This window comes from Eurytemora carolleeae, unplaced genomic scaffold (genome assembly GCF_000591075.1).
Source record: "Eurytemora carolleeae unplaced genomic scaffold, Eaff_2.0 scaffold930, whole genome shotgun sequence".
Lineage (NCBI taxonomy): Eukaryota > Metazoa > Arthropoda > Copepoda > Calanoida > Temoridae > Eurytemora > Eurytemora carolleeae.
In genome coordinates this window covers 53647-68779 of record NW_019396817.1, presented here as the reverse complement: position 1 = coordinate 68779, position 15133 = coordinate 53647, and the positions used below count along the sequence as shown (strand labels likewise).

The following is a 15133-nucleotide window of genomic DNA, read 5'->3' as shown; positions in this document are numbered from 1 at the left end:
CATCAGAACCCCCCCCCCCTTCTAAACCTTAGTGTTGTTCTTTGTCCATAAATGTTTATTTTGGATATACCTGTAGGAAGGTATCCTCATTTCAAAACAAGCTGGATTAACCAACAGGGTACCTTGCCATTGGCTAGTGGTCAAATGTAATGACAAAATAGTAAATACCGGTCGAACGTGAACGTCGTGGTTAGGACAGACCAAAATATAAAATGTAGGATGAGGGGGATAGGGTTTGTGTACAATCTTCGTTATTGCTGTAATCAAGCTAATAATCGTTGCGGTCAAAATACGTCATGTTTAAATGTGTGTGCAATCCTATTCTTACGTTTTGTTTCTTAAGAAATTAAAAAACGTGCATTTCAAATCGTAATATTCAAAACAGAGGCGTATTTAGGGGGGCTTTGTGGTTTCAGGCCCCGCTGGATCAGTAAAATCTTTTTTGGGCCCAAACAGGTGCTGAGCCCACCCCCAAAAAATAATTAAAACCCACGAACAAGTTTCTAAATACGCCCCTTATTGCAAAAGCCTTGAACTAAGCACACTCAAACAGTAAATGCAGCATATGAAATAAATCTACATAATCAAAATTCAAAAAGATGTTAATTTCATATATTATTTAATATTTGAACATGAACTAATATTTGTTAGATGACATTAAAGACGTTGATAACGATTATTAATTAGGAGAGATAATCTGATTGAGGCCAACGATCAAAGGAAAATAAAATACATTCAAGAACAGGGGTTTAAACTTTCAAGGTTGTTCATTTTATCTACAGGTTTTTTTGGAAATTGTAATACATATTTTCGATTGCAAGGCTTTTTACAAGAACAAGCAGTGTTTTTTTTCTTTTTAGACTTAATTATATTAAATGTCAACCAAAATTCAGTTAAAGATGGTTAAAAAAACATTCTTTTTCGAATTTTATTATTATTAACTATTCAATTTAGCAGAAAATTGAAAATAGTGGGACAGAGTGTCAAAATTTTGAGGGTTATCCATTTTATCTACAGAGTTATACAGAAAATTTTGAAATTATATTTGAAAAATATTTTAATATTTTGGCATTTTTTCCGCAGACTATAACCAGAATGTAAAATACAAGGAAGTAGTAAAAAAAACTCTCATATCAGCATTTTTATTACCATTTAGCTTTGTGTTTCTTTTTTTTTGTTTACACAATTGAGAACTAAGGTTTATTTAAAAAAGATAAAAAGCTTTTTTTCATGAAATGTCAAAAATAAATATTCTACTGAATATTAATATCGAAATAATCATAATTAAAAATATTTGTAGGTTGAATAAAAAATGCTTAAATTTTTTCCCCTGTTGGGTCAGGTTCAGGTTAGAAGTATGTGAGCCCTAGGAGTTAACATGGCTGGCAGCTAATATGTGAGCCCTAGGAGTTAACATGGCTGGCAGCTAATAAGTTTTCCATGGCTTTTGCAATTCTTTTTGGGCAAGGATGAAATTAAAGATTGTTTTGGTTTTGCTTTGTGGGCGGAAAGGTACAGTTAGACCCATAAAATGGTGTTATAGGAAGACGACTACTTTTTGCTTTATGGCAACACAAACACTGAATAAACATAAGATCAGTCCAAAATGCCCCCTATTGCGCCGTTTTAAAATCCTATAAGTGATTACGATGAAGGAGGGGGGGTTGTCATAAATACTGATTACTGAATAGTTCGTATATGAACTGTGTAGAATGAGGATGACACTGCATTTTATGTCTCTGGGTCCATAGAGTCAATAATATCAGAGTTAGCACCTAGCAGCCCCATGTTTAATGCTTATACATTTATGCAGTGCTAATATCGAATATATTTTTAATTTATAATTTCTCTGAAAACTTAGAAGAGAGATAAAATATCTATTGAATGTGCAATCAAAAGGTTATTTAGTAAGAAATCATTAAATTAACTGTTTAATGACTTTCTTATTGATTCTTTTTTTTGTAATAAACAATTTAATATTTAGACCCTAACAAAAATAACCTGTTATACTCAGTCAACATGTGCTGCAAACTGATGATTGATTTTAGTAAATTTTTAACATTTTTTGTTGAAACTATTTAATCCAGTTTTAAGCTGAATTAAGTAGTTTTTAAATCGTTCAATTGTTTTTATTAAAATATATATTTACTTCTTCGTATGGTACATTTGTACTTAATTAGATGGAGAAATTTGATTCGTAAGAAAAATAATTTTCAGTCGATCAAGAATTGGGCTGATACATTTATACACTATATACTATACACTATATACTATACACTATACACTGTACAAATGTAAATTTTTGAACCCTCATTTTTTTATCGCCACAGTGTGATTTTAAAACACTTTCTTAACAGATATTCTCTCTGAAGTTTTCAAGTATTATTTAATATAAAATGTTGTCAGTCATGTTCTCAAATGAAAACAAATTTATAAAAAAGTAAAATTTTCCTCCTGTACTTTGATTTGTTTACAAAATACAGAGAATAAAAGTTTTCTGGCAAGGAGGAAATTCTAATAAGAAACTTCAATGGAAAGCTAGATATTTCACAATCTGTATCGAGCAAGCCATGTCTGCACCCAGACACTTTGTGCAAATCTATCAAGAATTTTAGCACCCCACACATTTTGTGGATTCAAACATGATGTGTCTTATGCGCAATCTATCTTTATCTATGGGTGGCAACTCCAAGAGGTTTGGAATAGCTTTTCTCAGAGTTTTTTGAGTGACTCCTATTCCAATCCTTGTGGGAGCTTTTCCTAAACCCTGGAAGGCATCACGCCCAAAGAAACGCTCCAAAACTCTGTGAGCCACTCAAACCCCCATAGGAGTTATTCCCAAATAGAGTAAGCAGCCACCCCACCTTCGTTAAACCCTGCCCTCGATCTTGCCTTCTCTAATCTACTGTTTTATGGGAGATGCTAAAAGGTTTAATGTTTAAAATATACTTGAAGCTTAGGGTTGGGTTGTTTATGAATTAAAAATGATACAGGTTGTTTCAGAGTGGTTAAGTCTGAAAACAATGCTCGAGGTGTGATGGGGTTGTTTATAAATTAACAATGATACGGGTTGTTTCAGAGTGCTTACATTTGTACAAATGTTTTTTTTACAAATTTCTTTTGCTGTGGGGTTGTCATCAGCTTGTCTATTTTCTTGCTCAGTATTGCAATCTGCCATCCAAGGGTTTTAATGGAAAGTGTCAACAACAAAATGGTTAAATTGGCAATATTTTTATGGTTAAAATGGTTAAATTGGCAATATTTTTATGGTTAAAATGGTTAAATTGGCAATATTTTTATGGTTAAAATGGTTAAATTGGCAATATTTTTATGGTTAAAATGGTTAAATTGGTAATATTTTTATGGTTAAAATGGTTAAATTGGCAATATTTTTATGGTTAAAATGGTTAAATTGGCAATATTTTTATGGTTAAAATGGTTAAATTGGCAATATTTGTATGGTTAAAATGGTTAAATTGGCAATATTTTTATGGAAATTAACTTAAATTACGTCTTTTAAGTTAATGTTATTTGTTTAAGAAAGGAAGTAAGAGATGTATTCCATGTTAATTGTTAAACTACTTAGCTTGGTAACACGGCTGTTAAACATGACTAACAAATATTAATAAATAATCATCATTCAACTGAACCGTCTTAGAACTGCTGGGAGACGGGACAGCTGGAAAGAGAGATGATGGAGTGATTTTCTTAGATCAGGCTTGGTTACATGGGGGGGGGTGTACATTTTTGAGGATGAAGATTTTGATAAAAATGTTAAAACTATCTGACGAATTACTTCGGTATTATTTTATTTTCTAAACCTATTTTTTTCCAAAACTAGTTGGTTTTAGGATGTAAGGATATAACTTCTCCGAAGACCGAATTCCCCCATTGATTCTTTGCCACAATCTCTAATTTTCAAATCCATATATCTTGGTAACCTGATGGTCGAAACCATTTATATTTCAAGCTTTGACTATTTGATCTAACAAAAGTCATAGCATGAAATATCTAAGGTCTACTATATTCGGTTGCCAAGATATAGGGAATAGAAAATCAGAGTTTTAGGTTAGGGTTGGTTAGGTTAGGTTTGAGACAGAGACTCATCTCCTTTGCTTTCAGAAGTTAAACATTATAATTTTTTCTATGCAGCCAATTTGTATCATTTCCTATAAATGAAATCTAATATTGAAATCTTCTATTGCATCCTACTCAACCTACACTAAATATATATTCTCAGCCTTAAAAAGAGCGAGCCAAATTTTTTATATCTTTTATCTTTTATCATTAATATCATTATATAATTATTATCATAATTATTTTCGTTATTATCATTATCATCATTATCATTAGTATTATCAGCATTATAATTATTATAATTTTAATAATTTTTATCGTTATTATCATTATTATTATCATTATTATCATTGCTAACAGTATTATTTGTTTTTGATATTTCTTTTAAGAAATTACAATTAATAATGATAACGAAAAATTTGCTGAAAAATTAAAATCCTAACGAGACACAAGCAAATACTTTGCAGCCTCGTAACTCCTTGTTTTAATTCATAGGAAGTAAACTCGTCAGATTGCAATTCAAATAAGAATTTCAAACCCAGTGTAGCTAGCTCTTTAAAAATTATGAGTTATATATAAAAACATGCATAAATATAACCTGAGATTAAATGTAGATTAGTTAAATGTGATTTCACTCAAGTTTTCTTTGGTCATTTGCAAGAATAAATTAAGAAAAGTCGTTCCAATCTATTGTATTCAGTTATCTCCTTGTAGTTTAGTTTGTTTTGGGGTGCCATGGAATTTATAATCATTAGACAAACTGGTTTAACTGGACTATAGAACTGGACCATGGATAGCTAGGACACATGTACTTACTTATCTGGCAACGAAACCCTGTATAAAGAAGCCATAATTTTGGTAGTTTTATTAAGATTTTGAATTTTGATCCAAGTTAACCAAAATGGATAAAAAGTGTATTTTTGTTTTAATCTATTATATAGTTATAAATGGTAATCAATAATCATACAATTACTATTGAGACCCGCTTTGCAACCTTTAGGATACTATTTGTATATTAAATATTAATATTAAGAGTATACCATATATCTGATCCATAGGTCAAAGGAATTGAGTTCTTTGCAACAAACTTAAATTTTCTACTCCATATCTTTGCAACTTGATGAAGTAAACCTTTGATATTTTAAACTTATTATTGGATCTAACAGAGCTCATAGTTTGAAATATCAAAGGTCTACAACATCGGATTGCAAAGATATGGAGATTTAAAAACAAGAGTTTGTTGTAAGAACTCAGTTCCTTTATGCTAAATTCTTTAAACGACTTTGTGACTTCTTGGTTCTATTTTTTTTCGCCCAAATAGAAAAAAAACAAACAATTTATTTAGTAGCAAGTTAATAATTCAAAACTTTTTTCTTCTCTTTATTTACCCTTTAGAAAAACCATGTGAGATTTTACCCTAACGTGAAATTTACTCCAAAGTCCAACTTGATGTTAGCTCAGTTCTAATATATATTTATCTAGGTTGGACTGGGACAAGAGGTTCAGTGTTTAAAGGATCAGGTTGATATTCTCCGGGAGCAGAATCATACACATAGAAACTATGATCAGGTTAGATTTTCAAGATTTAGATTTTTTAGATTGTTCAGTTCTTCTCTTTTCTTACTTTTATTCAAAACCACATTTAAAGGTTATAAAGTAATGCTGAAAACATATACAAAAGAAACTTAAACTAAGGAATTAAGTCTTTGCCACAAACTAAAATTTTCGAATCACTATTTGTATCAATGCAATCTGATGGCGGAAATCGTTGTGTTTCAAACTTAAAATAGGGATTAGAAAATCAGAGTTTGTTACAAATACATATAAATTGATCTTGGCGAAAACCTTAGTATTTCAAACTTAAAATATTTGATCTTGTACACAGAAGTCATATAAGTATGAAATATTAAAGGTCTAAGACATTGGGTTGCAAAGATATAGGGATTAGAAAATCAGAATTTGTGGCATATACTCAAATTCTTTATGTTAAGATATGTAAAAGAATATAAAAAATAATTAGCTAAAATAATCATTTTTTTCTAAGTTTTATTCTAAAGTTAAACTATTGGCTAGGAGTTAAAGGACTTGAAGGTTCGATTATCTGAGTTACAGAGCTCGAAACTCCCTACTCGAACCAGGATCAGTCCGACATGGAATGAACTCGAAGCAACACAAGTTATACAGGAACCAGCAAATATAGGTATATCCAAATAGATTATCAAGTACATGGCAACAGAGAAATGAACAAATTATACATCAACGTCACAAGTGTCAAATATAACAAGAAAAACGAATTTTGCCCGGATTAGTTAACATGTCTTCCAAGATTAAATAAAAAAGTGTAAGAACAGTAAATAAAGAACACATAAAATGGCACTTCTCTTACTGTAAGATAAGCACTTTATTCTAAAATTATCACGGTTATTAATAATTTTGTCGGACACAAAAACTGAACTGACACTTGCACTATAATCTATTTGGGTATAACAAGGGTTTTTAAAATATAAATAAATTTATGTATTTGGAACGAGACAATTACTTATCCATAAAAAATGACAGGACAAGAAGCGTCGAAAATAAAAATCGAAGCAGAAGATCTTTTTAATCCGGCGTAATTTACTAAACTCTTTTTATACACTGAGGGTAAGCAAACATTGTTTGGTTGCCGTCTTTTCTCTTTTTTATTTAAAATAATTTCACTGTTTTAAAAAGAGCAAAGTAGATTGACTAAGTTTGCTTATTTATTTAGTGTCAATAAGATTAACATTAATTATTTGAAGAAAGAAACAAAAAGCAGGATAGCGTATGCTTAGCTAAAATTAAATTTTATCTTTGATATCACTGTTCATAACAATGTTTATTTAGACGTATCCTTGTCATTGATAAAAGTTTAAGATACTCAAACAGTTATTTGTAAATTGTTATCATGTTATCATCGTTACAAACTGTATCTTTACTCTTTACAATCTATTTTAATTTATTTATCTTTTTTCAGCACAGCAGTGTGCAAACAGAACCCTATTAAGTTTAGAAAGTGAAACATGCTTAGCTGTAGAACCATTTGAAATTTCAGGTAATCAGTAATCAATTATTTTTCTTAAATTTCATTGGAAAATAGATACCTTGAGGGTTTTAGATCTAATGTTATCCAGAAATGGTGAAAGGAATTGAGTCTTTGTCACAAACTCTGATTTTCCAATCTCTATATCGCAACCCAATGCCGTAGATCTTAGATATTTTAAACTATGAATTCTTTTAGACAAAATAATCTTTGTCTTTATCATCAGGTTGAACATATATAGGGATTAGAAAATTTGATTTTGTGGAAAAGATTCAGTTCCTTTCTACCTTTACGATAGGAAATAAAATTACATCATATTTAGATACAATGGATCAGTCACAGTCAATAGAAGAAGTCAATTCTTCAAACAAGGTCAGTTAAAAGTCTAAACAATGTCAGTTAAAAGTTAAAACAAGGTCAGTTAAAACAAGGTCAGTTAATACAAGGTAAGTTAAAAAAGGTCAGTTAAAACAAGGTTAGTTAAAACAAGGTTAGTTAAAACAAGGTCAGTTAAAACAAGGTTAGTTAAAACAAGGTCAGTTAAAAGTTAAAACAAGGTCAGTTAAAACAAGGTCAGTGAAAAGTTAAAACTAGGTCAGTTAAAACAAGGTCAGTTAAAAGTTAAAACTAGGTCAGTTAAAACAAGGTCAGTTAAAAGTTAAAACAAGGTCAGTTAAAAGTTAAAACAAGGTCAGTTAAAAGTTAACACAAGGTCGGTTAAAACAAGGTCAGTTAAAACAAGGTAAGTTAAACAAGGTCAGTTAAAACAAGGTTAGTTAAAACAAGGTTAATTAAAACAAGGTCAGTTAAAAAAGGTTAGTTAAAAAAAGGTCAGTGAAAACAAGGTCAGTTAAAAGTTAAATGTTTTTAGAGTTCTATGATATCTGAGAAGAATTTAAATCAAGATGAAACTTACATTCTTCCAGTTAAACTATCACAGGTAATAAAGATATCGAATGAATAAAACATATTCAAGAATTTATAGATTATGTTAATTATCAAAGTAACACGCTATTTAAAGAATGGATTTATTCACAACAAATATATATTTAAACCTTTTTTATGAAATATTGATGAAAATTTATTGTTTTCAAACTTGGTTTATTTTAAAATCAACAATTGCGTATTTTGTGCTCCAGAGAAATTGTATAAATTGTCAGAATTTCACTCATTGTTTGGAATTACGTTTAAGTACTGTGCCTTTAACAATCTCATATTTTTACTATTTTTCTTATCTTGATAATTTTAAAAAGATGTTTCAATCAACAAATAATTAATCTATACTTTGAACTGAAGCTAATCAGTCAATATCAAATGATTTGATAATGATAAAAACAAAGAAAAAAAATCAGAGATATTTATATTTTAAATATTTTGTCACAAAATATATTTCTTTTTCCAGGACGAACATGAAGATGAACAAGAGTTTGAGGAGGACATAGATAAAGAGAACCCTGTTCTAAACAAGGACGTAGAGGAGAACTTGGAGGACAACAAGAGCGAGGACAAGAACGAGATTGAGTCTGAAACAGTGTTGGTAGCAAACATAAAACTAGATCTCATAGAAGAATTAAAAATGGTGAGGAATGAGGATGTTTTTCATTAAAATCTTGATTAACACCGAGACATGTCGAAAAAGGTTTAAATGGATTGTTTAATGATATTATGAAATATATTTAAAGTAATGATACATCATTAATTAATAATACCCATTACAATGACATAAATATATATTATGTTATATTCATTTTTCTACAGTTTAAGGTAAATAATCAGTTCCTTTGTTAGCAATCCTAAATATGAGGAAGGGGGGGGGGTTGAGCAGTGTCCCCCCCCCTGTGTTTGTTAGATTACGTCGATAAACTCAAACTCATGTTTATTCTAGGATGAGAGTAGACTAGTGGAGTCCTGCTACTCCCCGGAGACAGACTCTGGTTTAGAACTAACAACTAGCGAGAATACTCCCTTCGCGAGCAGACCAGAGTCAGAGCTTATACTAGGAGAAGAAACCAGGTACACCTTATAGGGTGGTGGAGACTTTAACTTAAGGTTATATAGATTTGAACGCTTGGTTTTAGAGCTTTTAACGCTAGGTTACAAAAACATTGACGCTAGGTTGGAAGACATTTTTTCCGGAAGATAATTTAGCACATAAGAGTAAGGGTAGGACCATATGGCACTTTTTTCATAAAAATGTTCAGATCCTTTCAGCACGTGTCTTAAATGTTTCTATAATAAAATCCATTCAGCGCATCACGTTTTTGTAAAAATGTATCACTAGTTCAAGCAAAATTTTTTCATCAAAATTTTTCGATTTGGGTGCCAAAAAATCCGTTTTGAAACACTGAATTCAAAAATGTTAAAATCATCTTAATTCGGTTAAGAAATGAATAATATAGGGGGGAAAAAAAACTTTTTTGGAGAATTTTGCCATAGTCTCTAAAAATAATAGTTTTTTTTGGCCCTATAAATCAAACTACCGATGTGTAAGAAATATTGTTTATGTACAGAGCGTCCCATATCTTATCGGATTTAAAGCAAAAATATGCACATAATAATGCTGTTAACTAGTAATTTATGCAAGCAAATTTTTTTTAGTATATAAATACAATTTTTTGAATGATTCAATCTTTTTAAATCTTCTGATTTGTCCCGAAAATCGTAATTTAGAGTTATAAACGATCTAATATGATGTGGGACACCCTGTATCTATTATATATATAGAGTTGAGGATGAGGTAGAGCATTCCCCCCGTCAGCTTGAGATGCTGCTAGAAGAGAGTGCTGGAGCTAGTGGAGCTTCTTCTCCAAGGTATCAATGGGTTGCCTGGGTCAGAACTTAAAGAAGGTTCGGGAGGTTGACAGGTTGACAGGTTGACAGGTTGACAGGTTAACAGTATGACAATGACAGCTGTTGACAGATTGACAAGTTTACAGGTTGACAGGTTGACTGGTTGATGGTTTACAGGTTGACATTTTGACGAGTTTTCAAGTTGACAGGTTGGCAGGTTGTCACTAGGTAGCATGTTGATATGTTGACAGGTTGGTAGATTGGCAGGTTGTAAGGTCGGCCAGTTGAAAGGTAGACAAGTTGGCAAGTTAAAAGGTTGACAAATTTGCAAATTGACATGTTGGCAGCTTGGCAGGTTGAAAAGTTGACAGTTTTACAAGTTTTAGGTTTTAGTTAACAGTTTGGCAGATTGACAGGCTGACAGGTTAAAAGGTTGGTAGGCTAAAAGGGTGTCTGATTGGGTTTGGGAGAGTGTTGGGTTGAAAAAGTATGGGGAGGTTGTGAAATTTAAGGAGAGATTTTGGGACGTTGGTGGGATTAGAGATTGGAAGGTTTGAAGATAGTAGGAGGTTAGGAGCTTTTGGGAGGTCTTAAGGTTTGAAGGATCGGCGATTTTTACAAGTTGGGAGATCTAATTGAATCTGGGGAAATAGACTTAAAAAATCCCAACATGTAGAAGGTTTGTGACGTTCATAATGTTGGTAGATTATGCGTCTTTTAGAGAATTCTAAATAATAAATGTATTTTTCCTATAGTGAATCTTATCATTCTAAATCCTTAGAGACAACACAAGTTCTGAAAAGGTTCTTGAACCTGAACCTGAGAAAGAGTCTCCTGAACCCAGTGATCCAGTACTAGAAGATATGGTCGGAGAAGGAGAGATGGAATCCTTGATAAGAAGGTATTCGATTCAAATACTCAGAAAATAATAATTGTTTTACCAAGAATCAAAGTTTAACAATATAATGGTATGACATTAATGTATTAATTTTGAAATTCATAATTATACGAAATTATTACTTGTGAATAAATTTTTTGGATATGATATGATTATTTCTTCTATCTGTTCATTGTTCAGCATAAAACTACTCAAACATTTAAAATTTAATTTTTTTTTTTGATAATTTTTAATTTTGTTTTAGAAAGAGAACCTCAACAGTGGAGGAAACCCATAGATCAGTCGAGCATATTATCTCCGAGATCCAGAACCCTGATCTGGACTCTAGTCTAGAGGATATACAGGCCATGGTGGACAACGCCGACCTGGGGGAGAGAGTTGGGGACACCAGGGAGGGGGATCTTGTCACCCCGGTAAATGAACAGCATAGGGTTAGCCCGGAGTTTGCCCGGGCAGCTGGACTACTAGATAGGGTAAACACTAGACATATTGTTTTAAAATATAAGATTTTATAAACATTTTCAGCGCGTATCAAAAAAAAGTCTCTCTATCTAATATTCATCATTTTTGAGTTTTATAGAAGGGAGACTTTATACTTGTATTGAAGTGCCCGGCGTTATTTGTGGAATTAAAAAAAATCAAATTTAGTTAAATTTTGGAAAAAAAAAGTAATTTTGAATTGTTTAGCCTATGTTAGGTACCGGAGAGTTTCCTCAACAAATTTCAGCCAATTTGGTCCAGCCGTTTGGCCAAGTCATAGCTAACATATATACAATTATAATTATAGAAGCTAAGAGCTTTATTATAAAGATAGATTATTAATTAGACTATTAATGAATTCTATATCTAAAGAGTAAACCAAGAAAAGAAATTGATTTAATGAATGTTTGATTAATTGATTGATTTGAACTGTATTCCAGAGTCCGGAGAAAGGGTTTGATCCTGATGATCCTAAGGTTAAGGAGCTGGAGGAATGGGAGCTAAGGAGCCATGATAAATCCTTAGTTTTAGAGGTAACTATGGAGATCAATTCATGGATTATTAAATATATAGAGTTAGCAGAAGTTCATAGAAAATATATATAGATAAGTTGTTTGGTTTGGTTTAATATAGTTTGGCTTGGTTTGATCAAATAGTTTGGTTTGGTTTGATATAGTTCGGTTTGGTTTAATATAGTTTGGTTTGGTTAATTATAGTTTGGTTTGGTTTGATCATAATAGTTTGGTTTGGTTTGATATAGTTCGGTTTGGTTTAATATAGTTTGGTTTGGTTTGATCAAAATAGTTTGGTTTGGTATGATATAGTTTGGTTTGGTTTGATATTATAGTTTGGTTTGGTTTGATATAGCGTGGTTTGGTTAGATCAAAATAGTTTGGTTTGGTTTGATATAGCTTGGTTTGGTTAGATCAAAATAGTTTGGTTTGGTTTGATATAGTTTGGTTTAACTTGAATGAGACCGATACTGTCCGATATGACATGAAATAAACAATTGTTTAATGGTGTTTGTTGCAGAGTAAAAATATTTATGTTTTTAATCTTAATCATTTTGAGATTGCGGTACAGGTATGTCCCAAAAAAAACATGGGAATTTAGTGACGAATTTGATATCGCCTTTGTTATGAATTAGCCTTGTAATACATAATTTCAAAACCCAAAATATTATTATGTCTGCAAGAGTTTATTTTATGAAAAGGGTTAAAGACTTTAAAGATGTGTCTGTAATGTCTCCGCAAGATGAACTGTGAAGACGGACAAGTTTACTCTGTTTGTATACTGCAATTTTCTGGTTTTTTTTAAGTACAACCGTATGCAGTTAAAACATAAACAATCAAAATGAGAACATAGCAGACGAAACTCTTACAGATTACAGCTTTTTCAATAGGTATCACTAAACAAAATCAAAGAATTATTTAAAAAGACGATATCGAATTTGTCACTGATTTCCCATGTTAATTGGGACACCCTGTACATAAACTAAATTAACAGACGCTTATTTGTCCCGATATCTACATTTTACTCTCAAATATATTATAGTATATGAATAAAAATCAATAAAGCAATGCACTGAGTTTCTCAAATATTCAACGAGTCTTTTTTTCTTACAATATATTTATATACAAAAGATACAAACTCTAAATCGAACGATACTAAAGGTCTTGGAGGCCCTCGGCTAAGTGGTTTTCCCCTCAATTTAATTATCCTCCCTTAATCTCCCGGTTAAGTAGTAATTAATAGTTATAAATAATTTAATTTTTAGATAATTTAATTTTGATCTTATCTTGTATTTTCTAGGAGTCTGGTAGTAAACTGAGAAATATTTTCAAATCAAAAAGATCGAGCAAGGTAAAAAAAGATATTATTTGAAAATTTACCATCAGTCAATTTTTCTTTTTGTGTGTTTTGTAGCATCTGTCTGATAATAAACATATTGAAATGGTATTTTATGTATTAAAATTTAACAAACTTTGCTTTATAAGGTAGTCGTCAAAAGCAGTAAAATTATTACTGTTTTTCCGCTTTTTAAAATTAGAACTGGTTTTTAAATTAGAACTTGTTTTTTAAAATTAGAACTGTTTTTTTAAATTAGAACTGATTTATTTCTTTAAGTGTGCGTAGAACATTACAAAGTACAAATTCTTAATTATAATTCATGGTTAGTTAAAGGAAGAATAACTGTATTTTTTACCCTATCTGTATTCTGTGAAGAAAATATTTTTCTCAATTAAATTATTTTGCAGCAGAAATTTGAATCTTTTGTTGTTGAGTTAATGATTGCCCTTTTGATGATTTCTCTTCTGGATTATTTTCATAATGATTTATTTAATTATTTAATTATTTAATTATTTAATTATTTAATTATTTAATTATTTAATTATTTAATTGATTAGATTGAAGAGAGGAGTCCCTTGATGCCTGAAGGAGAGGAAGGAGATGAACAGGAGAAGGAGGTTAAAGAGAAAGTAGATTGGGGATGTATAAACTCTTGGCTCATTCGAATATTGATCAAAATATTCGATTAGAGACATCGATTGGTCGATCTGGAGCAAATAGTCAAAGAGAAAACTATTTTAATTTACACTTTTTGTTAAGAAAAGATAAACATAATGAGTCCAATCAATTGTCTTTACAAATACCGTTCAATTTCTTGCATTGTTGCATTGTACAATTTAAGATTTTTTTACAAATTATGCTCTTTTATTTTGTGAACTAAGATCAATATTGAAAACTATGATCAATTTTGAAAACTATGATCAATTTTGATTTGTTATCTATGATTAATATTAAAAACTGCCATTATTGATTGAACCTTTAATTAATTTTGAAAACTATGATCAATATTGAAAACTATAGATCATTATTGAAAACTATGATCAAAATTGAAAACTATGATCGTTATTGAAAACTATGATCAATATTGCAAAATATGCCAATATTATAACTCTATGATCAATATTGTAAACTGACCGATATTGTAAATTATGATCAATATTAATATCAATATTATTTGACAACTAAGCATATTCTTTAAATCTTATATAAACAAACGTGTCATAATAATTGTATGTTGTCTGAAAATATCATTTTCTTTAAATTTTTTAAAAAATAATTATTATCTATTTCCATTGTAAATAGTGTACATTTATTTTAAATATTTGTTATTTGTATCTTTTAAGGGGTTTGGTATAACTTTCTAAAGGATTATATAATGCCTCCGATAAGTTATTGATCAATTTTAGGGAAATATGTAAACCCTCCGATATGTTATTGATCAATTTTAAGGAAATATGTAAACCCTCCGATATGGAAATATGTAAACCCTCCGATATGTTATTGATCAATTTTAAGGAAATATGTAAACCCTCCGATATATTATTGATCAACTCTAAGGGGTTATGTCAATATTATGATATTTTGATCCATTTTTAGAGATTATGAAAACTTTTTGCTGTTTTTTATCAATTACTAGGGATTATGTATATAACCCTCAATTGTATTGAACAATATTAAGAGATCTGTAAACCCTCCGATATTATTGATCATTTATTAGGGATTTTCATGAATCAATTGCCGGGGGTTTTGTAACAATTTTAAGATCAATTCTAAGAGCTGGATAAGGTATACGTTAAATTTATGTTAAATCAATTTTGAGGAATTGTGTAGAGTCGTTTCAAACTATAAATAGAATTCATGTACCCCTCCGATTTTTGTTCATTTTAACAATGCCTATGTACAAAATGCAATTCAGAAATATAAAACAATATATAAAATAAAACGTAAATGTAATTTTAAGCAAGAAAAGACAGGAT

General features: G+C 30.4%; 1 protein-coding gene across 2 annotated transcripts in view; it reads left to right on the top strand.

Moving 5' to 3' along the window:
* Positions 1-14627, top strand: part of LOC111709003 (protein Hook homolog 3) — a 30318-nt gene extending 15691 nt beyond the window's left edge. The window contains exons 13-25 of one of the 2 annotated variants that reach the window (XM_023482562.1): positions 5560-5646; positions 6151-6277; positions 7073-7150; positions 7461-7510; positions 8010-8078; positions 8541-8717; positions 9024-9151; positions 9863-9949; positions 10710-10829; positions 11071-11239; positions 11747-11840; positions 13117-13169; positions 13715-14627. In XM_023482562.1, the coding sequence (XP_023338330.1) occupies positions 5560-5646; positions 6151-6277; positions 7073-7150; positions 7461-7510; positions 8010-8078; positions 8541-8717; positions 9024-9151; positions 9863-9949; positions 10710-10829; positions 11071-11239; positions 11747-11840; positions 13117-13169; positions 13715-13846 (1371 nt within the window). In that variant the 3' untranslated portion in view covers positions 13847-14627. Of the gene's footprint in view, positions 1-5559; positions 5647-6150; positions 6278-7072; positions 7151-7460; positions 7511-8009; positions 8079-8540; positions 8718-9023; positions 9152-9862; positions 9950-10709; positions 10830-11070; positions 11300-11746; positions 11841-13116; positions 13170-13714 lie in introns of both variants that reach the window. The other variant, XM_023482561.1, reaches the window with a different exon arrangement.
* Positions 14628-15133: the final 506 nt, after the last annotated feature.